This window comes from Trachurus japonicus, chromosome 9 (genome assembly GCF_045865225.1).
Source record: "Trachurus japonicus isolate A0001 chromosome 9, Traja_1.0".
NCBI classification, from domain to species: domain Eukaryota; kingdom Metazoa; phylum Chordata; class Actinopteri; order Carangiformes; family Carangidae; genus Trachurus; species Trachurus japonicus.
This window is the reverse complement of record NC_140915.1, coordinates 22,944,793-22,958,413: the sequence shown is the minus strand read 5'-3', so window position 1 is coordinate 22,958,413 and position 13,621 is coordinate 22,944,793. Positions and strand designations below refer to the sequence as shown.

Below are 13,621 nucleotides of genomic sequence, written 5' to 3'. Positions count from 1 at the left end.
AACACCAAATTAGTGATTTTGATGTTAGTTTCCAGCACAATACTGATAAAAATGTCTTAGAGGAATACTCCACAGTTTTTTCGAACATTACCAGCAACAGTCAATTCAATGTTATAATACATTGTCCTCGCAGCAGTTCTAAGGTAGCAACTCCCCCTTGCCAGTAGGGGTGAAAAGGAAACTCTAGAGATGGCAAGTGTGGATGCTTCAACAAAGAATTAACGCTGATTATAAATATTTGCCATAAAAGTATAATGCCAAAGTTTGTGACTAAGTTATACACACCTAACAAACACAAAATAAATACAGCAACAACAACAACAACAGCAGCAACACTGACCCTCTCTTTTGTCTGCTATTGGCATAGCTTACTATTGGTTTACCACTTAGAAGCATTGGCTAAGGTAGGTGGCTGGTCATCAGCAGCTGATAACAATGGGCTCTATGCACAGCTCCACTACTTCCTGAACGTAATGCTGCTCCTTTGTTTCCTTTCTTACATTATTGGACAAACCGATTAATCCAGGTGTGTCTGAGTAGTGGATGGAGCCCATTAGACTTAATAGCAGTGCAGCTTAACGCTAAAGGTGCTGATTGGGAAGTTGCATTCAACAAACAATTATACTGGACAGGGACTGTGTTGACAAAAACACCAATTAGTAACAAGTAATCCGCCAACAAACAATAGCCAAAGTAATTTTTACTTTAAATTAAGTGATTTGGATCATTCTTGAATCACTGACTGACAATCCCTTCAATTCAAGTAATTTGAACAAGGATTAAAAATCTTTTTCCATGAAAATCTCAAAGAGCGTAATTTGATTCAATGAATTCCAGCACATGGAAGTCACAAGTCATTCTTCAAAGCCAATTTTGACCATAGTGATGTCCTGCTCACACCTTAATCACAATGTTGCTTAGTCCTATTTAGAAGTGATTATATGTGACTGGAGACTGCGTCTCTTAAGACGGAGTTGACAGTAGCTATAGTGAATGAAAAATGGGCCATTTTCAGCCCAAGTATTTTGGCAGCACAACAGTAACAGCAAGTGCTTTCACTAAACATTCACCCATGTGTAAGATCTGAAAAACAGCAGTGGAGCATTTCTTTAAGGTACTTGCTTTTCTTAACACACAGGATTTAGAACTTAATAAATAAAGCAAAAAATAAATTCTACATTTAAGAGATGGTTAGGTGAAGGTTAATGTGTTAACAGAATTTGGAGACCAATTCCAGGAATAAACAAAAGGCTTATGAATGGAAAACCAAAAACCAAAAAGAGCGAGCAGTGGTGTGATTTGGTTTTGTGAGATTGCAGGCAGTGACAGTTGAATGATTGGAAGATGAACAGATATTTTTTTTTTTTGGGTCAGCCCAGATCACCTTAGGGATCTGGAAGTTCTTCAGTGCGCCACTATGCCCTCCCAGGAGCTGAGCAGGGAAAGAATCTGGAAGTTTAACGCCAGAGGCAGAAGAGGCTGGTTTGGAACCATCTTGCCTACTGCTGCTCCGACCAGGCTCTCCAGTGGAAGAAGCCCGGAAGCCAGACCTATCTCGATCACTTCGGCAACGAGAGTCAGGGGAGCGTCGGTCTCGACCGCCGGTCTCGCTCCGATGCCTCCTATCTCTGTCAGATTCTCTGTCCCTGTCTCGTCCGTGTTCTCCTCTGTTTGATGACTTTGGCATCTCTCCTCGTCTCTCTGAGGATTTCTCATCATGTCGGTGCTTTGATGACTCTCGACCCTCTCTCCTGCTGTCATGTTTATCGACCCGGTTCTTGATGACTTCTGGTCGTCCGTCTGGTTTCAACCGCAAAGCTGTATCAGAACCCTCCACTGCAGCCGGCCCACTAGCTGGTTCTTCAGGCCAGCGTTGGGCTTCTAGGGCTGGAATAGGGGCGGCCAGACAGGGGTCGAGCTGGCCGTCAGCTCGGCCTGCCTGCTGTAGGTCGATGCTCACCATGAGGGGAGGGCGGCTGGCACCATTCCCAGCTGCTGTGGCCTCTTGTGGGGTCAGTTTGCCAGCATTTCCCCCTCCTGTTGATCCACTCCCTGGGGCACCCGTGGGGCCACCTGGTCCCCCTGCACCTGGCTCCAGGGGAAATGAGTCCTGTTTTCTCTTCTTCAGTGGCTTATCTGTGAAGGGAAAGACATGAAAATAAAACTGCATACTCAAAAGGACAACAAAAAGAATAAAGTCAATTTGTAGCCATTGAATCACATTTTAACCAGTTAACGCACGCTGTACCGCCCACGGTACGGCTCCAGAAGGTGGCGCTAGCATCAATTACTCCCGAACATTTTTAACAGCAGCCCTTAAGCATATATATTCATGTTATACATTGTTAGAAAGCTTAGATCGCCCCGATCAATTCAAGACCACCCATGATTTTTTTGGTTGCTCACAGCCCTAACAGGATTAGCAGTTAGGTCGGCTAGCCGCTAAGCTAACGTATGATGCGTACATACCTTTCAAGTCTTCCCTTTATCCACAGCTGATCTACAGCGACCATCTTATGACACAAGACCGTTTGTACAGCTTGCCAAGTATCCATGCTTGTGAAATATGAAATCCGTTTCCTTCTAACCGAAGTATTTTCCTCAATATGTCCATGTGTTTAGTCCAATGCGTAACGTAATACACGCGGATCAAAACAAAAACCGGCCCCGTTACCGCATTTTACGAGTTGCACGGCGATCTGTGACTACATGTGACTGAATGTTTACATCCGTGAGGTCTTCCTGCTTCAAACGACACCACGCAGTAGCCAATCGGTGGCGAGGATGGGCTGGGACATGTCTCGAAAGCCAATGAGGACACGTGACGATGAGACTGACAACGTGACTTTGATTGACAGCTGCTTGAGCCAATAGAAATTGTCCGTGAAATGAAGCAGATAACCTTTTAGCCAATAGTCTGAGGTTTTCAACGGTGTATGACACTACGCCATCATGTTTGGTTGCTGATAAACAAACCCTCGTGTATCCGACGTGCGCGCCACCCGGCTCCGCCGCATAGAAATACACAATGCAGATAGGTGTATAATTCTATAATCCACTGCTTTTAGGGGTGCGCCCTCTACTGCGCGCCAGGAGTTTAGCGGTTGTATTTTTTTTGTTTCTTTTGGTCTTTTGACTTGAAATTTGGACTGCAGGAAGCCAAGACCTGTGGCTGTGGCCTAATTGTGTCTATAGCCTGCTGAGAGGTCCCTGAATGTCTGTACCCATGTCATTCTATAGGCAAACCTATGGGCGGGGAAACAATTTAATCATTCTAACCTTTGCCATTTTTGTCAGTAAAGTCACAGAATCAAAAAAACACCTTAACAGTAATCCTGAGACTGTTACCTTTACAATGATACCAGGCACATCTCTGAATCTTAAACTATGTGGGATCTGTGCTGCTCACAACTTGGGCATGGCGTTATGACAAAAAACATGAAAAATAGGGGCGTGCATTAAGAGGTTAAAATACCCTACACACCTTTATCTTGCACTTCCTTGGAGCACTTCTCACTAGCCGCCTCACGTTCTATCCTTTCAATTTCCGCAAGCGCATCCAGCTCTGCCTCGTCGTACGGAGAGCTGGGAGGCTGGAGACCACTGGCACCACCTGTTTGCTGGGACAACTGCTGCTGTTGCAGCCTGGCACCAAGATTTTGCTGCAGAACAGGGACCTGCTGAAAGCCCAGTTCTGGCTCCATATTGTCCGAGTTCTGATCCATACCCGGCATAGCATCACCTGTGATACAAACAAATATATATGTATTGTAAAATGCATGGTGTTTCAAGCAGTCAACGTGATTGAGCGTCAAAGATTTATTTCTGTTCTTAAAACATGCGACTGCATCCTCTTCCTTCTTCGTAACGTGGGAAATTGTAAAAAAAAAAAAAAAAACCACAATGGGATCCAGCATAGAGTTGCTGTAAATCTTCTCTTACCTGGAGTATCAGACTCATTTGACTTGACCCTTGACAATTTGAGGGTGAGTTTTGTCGAGTCCTTGTTTGGAGAGCTAACAATGTCGTACATGTCCTTCTCCTCTTTGACCGCTGGAGCTTTCTTCCGTTGTTGGGACTGCTGTTTCTGGTCAGGTCCCCCGTCCCTCGGTGATGGCGCATAGGGAGGCGGTGACTGAAGAATCAGTGGGGGACGAGAACCGGCTGGGAGAAAGCAATGCCAAATAAACAAAAAAGTTATCCCAAAACAGTATGCAAAAAGGAGGCTCATATGCCTGTCAACAAGAGGCATTCTGCTGTAAAGACATGCAATGCAATATTCAAAGATGACTGCTAAGTCTGAAATAAGAATCACTGTGGCCTTGTATCACTTTTGGAGGATAATGGCCTTAAACCATTCTACTGCTGGGAAATTAAATTATGAGTATTTTAGAGCCAAAGATTGCTTTTCCTTGAATGCAAAAATAAAGGGCAAAATGAAACGTAGCGCCTCTCTTCCTCTTCCAGTGGCCTTACGTTTGGGCGTTCCTTCACTCCCTGCTGGCGAGCAGCCTGACTGTGGAGACCTCAGAGGAAACGACGGATTCCTCATGGTAGTTTCACCCTCCTGGACAAGGACAACATAAACAAGAAAGATGAAGCTACCACATATGCGCTTTCGTGGACATTCAAACATGTCAGCCTAAAAAAATTCTTAACATGGCTTATGGAAGTCCAATTTTTGTCCAAGTGTCGCCAATAAAGTTTGTGTGATGAGGGAGAATTTACTTCGGAGTACTGGCACATCTGTATTATAACTACTAAACCAAAACAATTGGAAATTGATATAGATGCTCTCCTACAACACAGAGCTATAATCTTGATTTTAGATCAACAGAATTTCCTACTGTGTATAATAAGACTGATTTATAATACACTTAACACACACACAAATATACCTAGTTGACAGATTTAATTTGAAAACCTCATCGCCTGGTTAGATGAATTACATAACCACCCCAACTAAAGTACCACTTTATTTTACTTTTCTTCTCTTTAGCCTTAAGCATTTTGTGAAATCTCGTCCCTGAATTCTTTCTATTTCTATTTTTGTGGTCCAGAGTTCAATGACATTTTTCATTGTAGCCATAACCATGTTTTCCCCATATGAATGCTTTTAGGCCACTGCTGATGGCTGCCTGTTTGAAATAATAGTGCAGACTTTCATTTACAGCGACATCAGATGAAATGTCTTTTTCGTTCCCATGACAAATCATGCAAACCGTAAGTAGTGATTAAAAACAGCATTACTCACAAAGATGACTTTGTTGTTTGTTCATACAATTTGATGAAAAATTAAAATATAAAATATTGATTCTAGACTATGTCTGATTCATACCTCATTGCCCAGTCGCTGTACAATGTTAAGGTAGTCCTCAGTGCCGTGTCTCTCTGAGTGGTGGTTGGCAGCATTGGCCATCTGACCCGATACTTTGCCCTCATGGATATTTCTTATGCCACCTGGGACCATGGGGCTGGCTGCAGACACTGCAGGATGAAAGAAGAAAACGTGTATTCTTTTAAATGTATCCATCAGCGTGGTAATCGTAAAGCTACTCACAACAGAAAAAATTACATGCTCTCATGTTATTAGGGGGGAGTCCCAAATTGATGATCAAAATAATGCAAATAAGTATTTACTGGAGCAAGCATCGTATTAGAAATGTTTTTGGTTCAACTGCTCGAATGAAGCATCAGTTCTTCCTGTTGTCCCAGAGAGACGGCATTAGACTGAGCAAAATGGTAAATGAATGAACTGCCTTTGAACTGAGGGTGAACAGTTTAATGCACCAGGAAAGATACACTTAATGCAAAGATTTCAACTGCTACAGCTACAATGGTTGTCATAATATTAATTGTGCATTACTTGTGTCCAGAAGGCATGTATTTTCTGACCAAAATGGTCATTGGTGCCAATTGTATTAAAACATAGCATAGGATCCTATTCAATTTTTGATGATTACAGATATGGTTAGCATGACATTTTGTGGTATTCACTGGGTAATAAACACTGTTGTGCATAAAAAAAACTGAATCATGAAACTTCAAAGCACAAATACGGCTAATATAAGATTATGCAACATGAAGATAAAATATGCATCTAATACACAGCCAATCAGATTTTTTATGCATAAATTATTTTTCCATAACTGACTGCATACAACAAAAACAATATGGCACAAAGCCAGTACTAACTGATACAGGCCCTACAGAACATGGCCAAAATTATGAAACTTTCACACTGGCTCATAAAATCTGATTAGTGATTACTATTTATAGAAACTGTTCATGCTTTCCTGTTTTGAAGGATAGATATTTGTTCTGTTTTATATCTCAATTCAGAATCAAGTCTTTCACTTTGTGAGTTATTCTTAGTGAAAATCAAAAGTTATTGTTGCCATTTTCATTTGTGCTACTTTAGGAAATCCCTTGTTAAACATCTAAAATAGAAGTGACAAAAATACTTTTGGCAATCTGAAAAAAAAAAAAAAAAAATCAATTAACGCAATGAAGAATTGATGTAACAGGTGAGATATTGTGAGGCAACTGAAGAAGGAGCTGTTAAATTTGCATTCATCGTAGTTAAAAAATGAACAGAACCTTGTCCACAGAACTGCCCATAAAACCACAGCCACTGATCACATGCAACAAACAGCAAACTACCAGCAAAAACAGCACGCTTGTATTTTCCATTAAAATTATTGTATAGCTACCTGATATGTTATCACATTAACATCCTGTAAAACAAAAACTGTGGTAGACCCATAAAACCCGTGAAACCATACTAAAGCAAAGAACTCCACATGGGGGTGTTTGCCAAACACACTTAGTGGCTCTTTGGCTGCATACATACAACAAGAAACCTTCTTGCCAAATTTATAAAGTACACTTGATTGTAATTGTCTAATTATGTCAGCATGTCAAAATCGACCACATATCAAACTCTACACTATGCAAGTCTGAGAACAGATGTACATTAGCCAGGGGAACTCCAAACAGACACAGGAAAGTAAGCACTGAACCGTATTTCAAGACCTCCATCACTTCTTACATGCACACAAATTTGCAACGCACATGTATACACTCTCACCTTGTTGTATTTGTTGGTGTTGGGTATAGCTGGGTGGTTGTTGTTGGTGGGGATACTGCTGAATGTAACCAGTGGCGGGGCTCTGGGGAGTGTAGGGGCTGGGTACAGGGCTGTTCTGCTGGCCCATATACCGGCTACTGGACCCACTCGACGGCGCCACAAACCGGCTGGACAATGTGGAGGAAAGAACATGGAAGGTGAGCAAATGGATGGAAACTGCATGTTTAACAGTGGCATAAATAACATTATTTAACTTTACAATATCATTGCCTTATCTTTCAGTTGTGTCATGATACTACATAAAATACTCATCCTGTATGAGACTAGAAAATGATCCTATATGTTTGATATAATGGGTATAAACTAATTGGAAAAACAAATAAATGCTTATAAAATGTAAATTAAATGGTTATTATATTTTTATGTTTTATTATGGAAGGGCATATTTCTCAGTGTTGCAGCTTGACGCACCTGGTTGGACTGGGAGAGATTGCCGCTGGCTGGAAGTTTGCAGACTGGGCGGGGCTATGCATGGAATTCTGTGTGATCTTGAAGGGTGGTACCATTGGTTGCTGCATAACATCTGTTTAGAAATGAAATTACATTTGTTATTAACTATCAATATGAAGCTCATCTATATGATTGCATGCTCTCACGCTGTAAAGTGCAACATATGCCATGTCTCCATACTTTTCTCCCTGAAGATGCCAGGGTTCCTGGCCAGCATGGTCTGCAGCAACAGTGGTGCATCTCCCTCTGGCTCATCGCTACCCAGGTTGTCCTTCAGCTCTCTGAAAAACATTCAGGTTCAGTCACATTACTTCATATAGCAGGACAAGATTGCACAAGGCAAAGTAAAAAAGGATTAATCAATAGACAGTATTACTAGACTACATGGAATAATTAACATGTATTCAAAATGCAGCATGTGTTGCATGTATGTATTTTTTTTTTTAAATCCTACATCAAAAATTACACCTTTCAAGTTCAATTTCATTTTAAAAGCTTCTTAATAAGCTATGATTTGAAATTGTGCTGGACTTTTTAATATAGAAGCAGTATTTGCATTTAACTAACTTGCCCACAGGTAAAACATTAACATACTATATGTATTTATTAAGTCCTACATGTCTCCATCACATTAAAAATTCACCTTGTTGCACTTAAGCAGGTAAAAACTATTTATCACACCATCTTCACAAGTCAGCAGTGGAATCTGTTCAATTGTCATCTCTTTTTTACTTAAAGGAAAGGTGTGTGTGAACCTAAACGGTAACACAGCCCAACCACCATATACTTACATGTGCTCTGTGGAGACCTGGTTTAGGCCATGGGCTAGCTGGGAGGCCAGATTCTCATCCCGACAGCCCAATAAGCAGGTAACTTCCTCTGCGATCCTCCCATTGTATAGGAGGCTCTTAGTGGTGGTGGCCGGGAGAGGGGAGGGGAGGGGTAGCTGGTTCAACACTGAGACGAGAGGTAAGAGATGTTGGGATACAATACAGAGGTGAGGAGGTAAGAAAGTAAGAAAAGGAAGCACGGTGAGCAACCAGTAGTGCAATGTAATGTAAGACAGGTGATGGTAAAAAGGTAGAGAGAAGGTAGACAAAGTAAGAGGCAGGAATCAGGATACACAATCATAATTGCAAATTTGCATCTGTTCAGACTATACAACTTAGCAATTTACACTGGTTGTTGTTGTGTTGTTTTTTTAATGCGCTACTGGGACAACTGAATTTCCCTTCAGGGACGAATAACGTTACATGTATCTATCAATGGAAGAGGAGACAGAAGAAAAGCTGTGACTGTGTGCTCTGTTACTTACAATCTGTTAAGCTAGCGATCCCAGCAAGAGTGGTGATGGGAACATGAGGCATATCCCCATTCATGCTGAAGGTGAGGGTGGGGGGTGTGTTGATACACAGGTAGATCAGGGGGTCGATGGACGACACCCGTCCTCACATCTCCTGACACCTAGGAGAAAGGGAGGCTAGTTAGGAGGGGAACAAATGGAAAAATGCATTTGATGGACAGGGGAAGGGTGGAAAGGGAGGGCAAGAGATGGCAGACATGTAAAGGCCACAGGGAAAAACGGGAATAAAAAAAGAGGGACAGTAGAAAAATAAAAAGGCAAATATTATTCAAAAACACTGAATGCACAGTAAATGGAGAGATACTTGCAACACCATATAAACACTACTGTGTCTGTGCTGAGAATTAATGTTCTGTAATACTGCATCATCTGTAAGCCAGAAATAAATATGTCTTTTCATACCTTGCCAATCAAGATAAATTATTGTGGTCTCTACATTAAAGCAAAGCACCCTAACCCTATTAGTACTACTATTATGTATGTATGCCACTGATGTATATGGGGGGTGTCATCAGTGCTCTGACAGGGATAAAGGGACATGGGTTTAGTAATAACAGGCCACAAACAAGAGGGCAGTCTTATGAAATGTTTGACAGAAACAAGCGTGCAGAGGATTGAATCCAGGCCTCACACTTAGAGAACAAGGTCACTAGCCGTTAGACAATTCTGCTGCTTAATCTTGCTATTTTATTACACTGATACAAACCAAAGACAGCCTCAATTCCAAAGTGACTAATCTGAAACAAATGTATTGATAAATACAATGCACCTTGAGGAGTAAGTCCTTGTTCAGCCTTATAATACTAACTGCTAGTTATGAGTTATTATTATAAACATCCTTTGATATTACTCTCATTTCCCTAAATGGCAGATGTGCAATACAGATACATCTTGGTGTCCACCATAGAATTAGAAACAAATGCATTCTCAGTTTGGAATATTAACTATGAAAAAAACTATGCAATATTAACATTACTGGATTTTTTTTTGTTGCATAATTAAATTTGCAGAAAGGGGCTGTGAGATAAAGAAGGGCATATTCATACTTATGTATCACACTTCCGAGAGTGTAAAATTTGTATTTATTTTAATAATACCAATCTCCTGTTATAATGCACCAGCACTACCATGAATAACTGTTGACTGACATGGTGGATAGTAATATGTGTAGGAATAACTCACTTTTTCTCCAGCTTTTGTCTGAATCGATTTTTACGAATTACACATTTTTAATGTTGTCAGAAACTGAATAAGTATTAATAAGTCAGATGAGGTAAATCTTGGTCTTAATACCATGGAAGTCTATTCCCGTTCATTAATGTCAAACCAGAGGGCTCTACATTTACAGTTTATTATGATAATTCTGCACAAATTAGGGCCCGGTGTTGCACTTAATCTGTCTTAAATCCCTTTGCTTGTTAGATGTCCTTGACCTCTCGAGGAAGACAGTACGAGAGGCCAAGAAAAACAGAGGGAAAAACCAGCTGCAATTTGCAGAATATCTAAACGCAGCCCACGCTTCATGGATAAACCCGGCCAATATAATAGGCCAGAATCAGGCCAGTGCAGGGCCAGCTTGTTATCAACATTAATCTCCATGACACAAAATTCAAAAGAAAGTGTTTACATGTTGCCAACATCAAAATGAGATACTATTTACACACACTTGCCTTATCTAAACATGTTAACATTCTCACACAGTTTAGTGAAACAAAAAATGACCCAAACCATTATGATAATACCTTTTTGAAGAAGTCTGTGCAGTCTCGGGTGGACTCAATGACATTTCAGATAAAAAGTCCTACTCCTTCAGTCTGTTGAAAGAGAACATTGCTCTGCATCAGACTTTGTGACATAAAACGGATTATCATTCTTCTTCACAAGTTTCCTAATGAAGTTGTGTCTACAGTTGTTTACTACAAAACTGACCCAAAACAGCAAAAATGGTGCCAATTAGAGCATCACAATGTTAATCATATTTGCAATGAGTGTTATTGCCGCTGGACAACTTTGCAAAACCAAGAATGTGACAGTATGGAGCACTGTTGCGCTTGTGTGTGTGTGTGTGAAATTGGTAACGGCTAAGGAAATGCAGCTACTTTTTTCAGCAACTTCTGCATATCACTGATGCCTCTTTCAATCTATAAACACTGTTGCAACCAGACCCGTGTGCAAGCCGATAACCGAGGCCAAGTAGTAGACGAGTGAAACTGCTTCTGCACGCCGTAACTACAACTGCGGCGATCAACAGATGGATATTGTAAACATTACTTTTTTTGCTAGCTGTACTGTTAGCAAGCTCGGGTCTATGTGGTTTCCCTCTCGGTACGCAGAGGCTTGGCTGACAGCTGTGAGACTGACAGGCAGGAGGCAGCACAAAGGAACAGATGCACTGTGATGGTGGCGGCAGTAGTGGGGGGCTGCCTGCATCCTCCAGGAGCCAACAGCTACCGTACGCACTCTGCAAACGGGGTAACTGCAGAAAAGCCGCCGCCGCCAAACTGCATTTGTTGTGGTCGAGAAAAAAAACAACCTCCGACAACCACTACTTAACAAGTTGCATGTCTACGAAACTCTTCATGGCAAAGTGACTATTAGCTGAGGCAACGTAGCCTGTGCTCAATCAAAACATTGCAAAACAGGGTAGCAACCAAAAAACCAACATTAGCGCAGCCAAAGTGCTCCAGCAAAAACAAAACACAACACAACACAAAACACAAAATAACTTCCAATGTGATGATTTACCCAGCAAACGCCTTAACGGTTGGTTTCAGTTAGCATCCATTTTTAACTGTTTATCTTAGTTTGCTGCTTTGCCATCTGTAGCCCCGCTACTTGCGAACAAAACCACCAACGCTACACTGTCAAGAAGTTGCCTGCCTGGGTCCTCCGAGCTCTAACCGCGGAGCTAAGTGTTACCACTCACGATAGCAGCTAAAATCATCAACGCTAGCTGCCTAACAGTCGCTAACAACAATAGTCGTGTTTTAATGGCTAGCTGGTTATGCTAACTAGCTCGAACTGTTGTTGCTTAGCTCCTAACGCTGCTGCTGCTGCTCCCCGTTCAAATAAAAAGGAAGGCGATTTAAATAACACAAGGAAGCGCTAGTCGTATTTAATAAAAAGCTAGCCCATTTCCCCTTGAGCCCAGAAAAAAAGGGGGGCGACGGGTTTGTTTTGCGTGAGTAGATGTAAATGCAGCGGCACGGTTTGTAATTCCGTGGCATCGGCCCAATCCTCGGGCTCGACAAATGACATCCAGTTTGAGGCCGAGCGCCTCGGCGGAGCGAAAACACACCTCAGCTAGTAGCTTCGGCTGGCTAGTCCGCTAGCTTCCGTTACCTCCCGGTCACAACGATTAACGACGCCGTAGGTGGTCGTGCAGCAGAGCGTTTATAAATGTGTAAGATTATAATAATAAGAATACAAATAATAATCGCAATTAAAAAAAAAAAAGTTTGGTTCTCGAAGAAAGATAGGTGATTACATTTACCTTCGGATGTTGCGTTCAAAGGGAGGGGAATGTTTTAGCTTGGTTTGAGTCCGTGTCCGTGTCTCTAGCTCCCCCTTTCTTCTCTCTCGCAGCTCCTCCAGGAGGAACTCGACTGGCTTGCCAGGCAGCTAGCTGCTGAGCTAGCCTGCTAAGCTATCAACAATAATCCGGGTCGGACCGATTCGTTCTTCTTCCGTCACTCAAGGGTGAATGTTTCAGCGCACATTCATGGGGAAACATCCGTTCTTCGGAGTTTCAGTCGGTCTGCGCCGACATAAACAACGAGTGTAGCCAATTTCGATAGTAAATGAGAAATATGACGATTGTTGCGATCATCAAGAGGCTCTCCTCTCGTAGAACAAAATGCCGACCGGAAGTTCTGCCGTCTGACTGACCAAAGATCTCAGGAGTGACTCCCTCCATCGGCGCCAAACAAAATGCCATGCAACGTTTCGCCGTTGAGCCGCTGGAGGGCGCTGCAACACAAGGTTGTCCTCTGCCACATTTACTGTAAATAGCGGACTGTAGGTTTTAATTTAGCGAAAGACATACAGGTGCTTGTCATTAAATCAGATGGAAAAGTCCATTTCAGTAGTTAAGTCAAATACCCCCAACCAAGTATTGAGTACATAGATGGACAAACTATTCAGAAGGCCAACATTTAGGCCTACATATTTTTTTTATTGGTGTTTTGTAATATTCCTTTTTTTTTTTTTGAGATACTGAATTTTAGGTAGGGTAACCCATAAACATTACAATTGAAAGAAACTAAACAAATAAAGGCATGAAATGTTTCATTCTGTGTGTGATGGATTATATTATATTATATTATACCATATAGGCTATTATATTAGTTTACATTATTTAAACGAATAGCCTAATGTATAGTTTCACTTTTGAATTGAATTACTGACAAAGCCTAAATAAACCTTTCCATGATATTCTAATTTATTGAGATGCACCTGTATTATGCACACAATCATCATTAGGCTACATTTTGGGAATGAAACAGGCAGTTTAGCTATTTTGCATCATATTTTAAAGGCCCATCACACATACTGTTCATAAAGTCATTAGCAAGCTATGCTGTCACATAACTAGTCAAATGTAAATAAGCAAAGTTAAGTACCTCTAATTTAGCCTACACTATTCTTAAGAACTGGCT

General features: G+C 41.4%; 1 protein-coding gene across 5 annotated transcripts in view; it reads right to left on the bottom strand.

Moving 5' to 3' along the window:
- nipbla (NIPBL cohesin loading factor a) overlaps positions 1-12,859 on the bottom strand; it is a 29,818-nt gene extending 16,959 nt beyond the window's left edge. For 2 of the 5 annotated variants that reach the window (XM_085786616.1, XM_085786617.1), the window contains exons 1-12: positions 12,457-12,848; positions 10,706-10,777; positions 8,916-9,064; positions 8,392-8,557; positions 7,781-7,881; positions 7,562-7,673; positions 7,091-7,257; positions 5,339-5,487; positions 4,477-4,567; positions 3,943-4,164; positions 3,485-3,742; positions 1,961-2,136 (exon numbers count right to left, since the gene is read on the bottom strand). In XM_085786616.1, coding sequence (XP_085642742.1) covers positions 1,961-2,136; positions 3,485-3,742; positions 3,943-4,164; positions 4,477-4,567; positions 5,339-5,487; positions 7,091-7,257; positions 7,562-7,673; positions 7,781-7,881; positions 8,392-8,557; positions 8,916-8,979 — 1,506 coding nt within the window. In that variant the 5' untranslated portion in view covers positions 8,980-9,064; positions 10,706-10,777; positions 12,457-12,848. Of the gene's footprint in view, positions 1-1,384; positions 2,137-3,484; positions 3,743-3,942; positions 4,165-4,476; positions 4,568-5,338; positions 5,488-7,090; positions 7,258-7,561; positions 7,674-7,780; positions 7,882-8,391; positions 8,558-8,915; positions 9,065-10,705; positions 10,778-12,456 lie in introns of all 5 variants that reach the window. The other 3 variants (XM_085786615.1, XM_085786613.1, XM_085786614.1) reach the window with 3 other exon arrangements.
- Between the last annotated feature and the right edge of the window lie 762 nt (positions 12,860-13,621).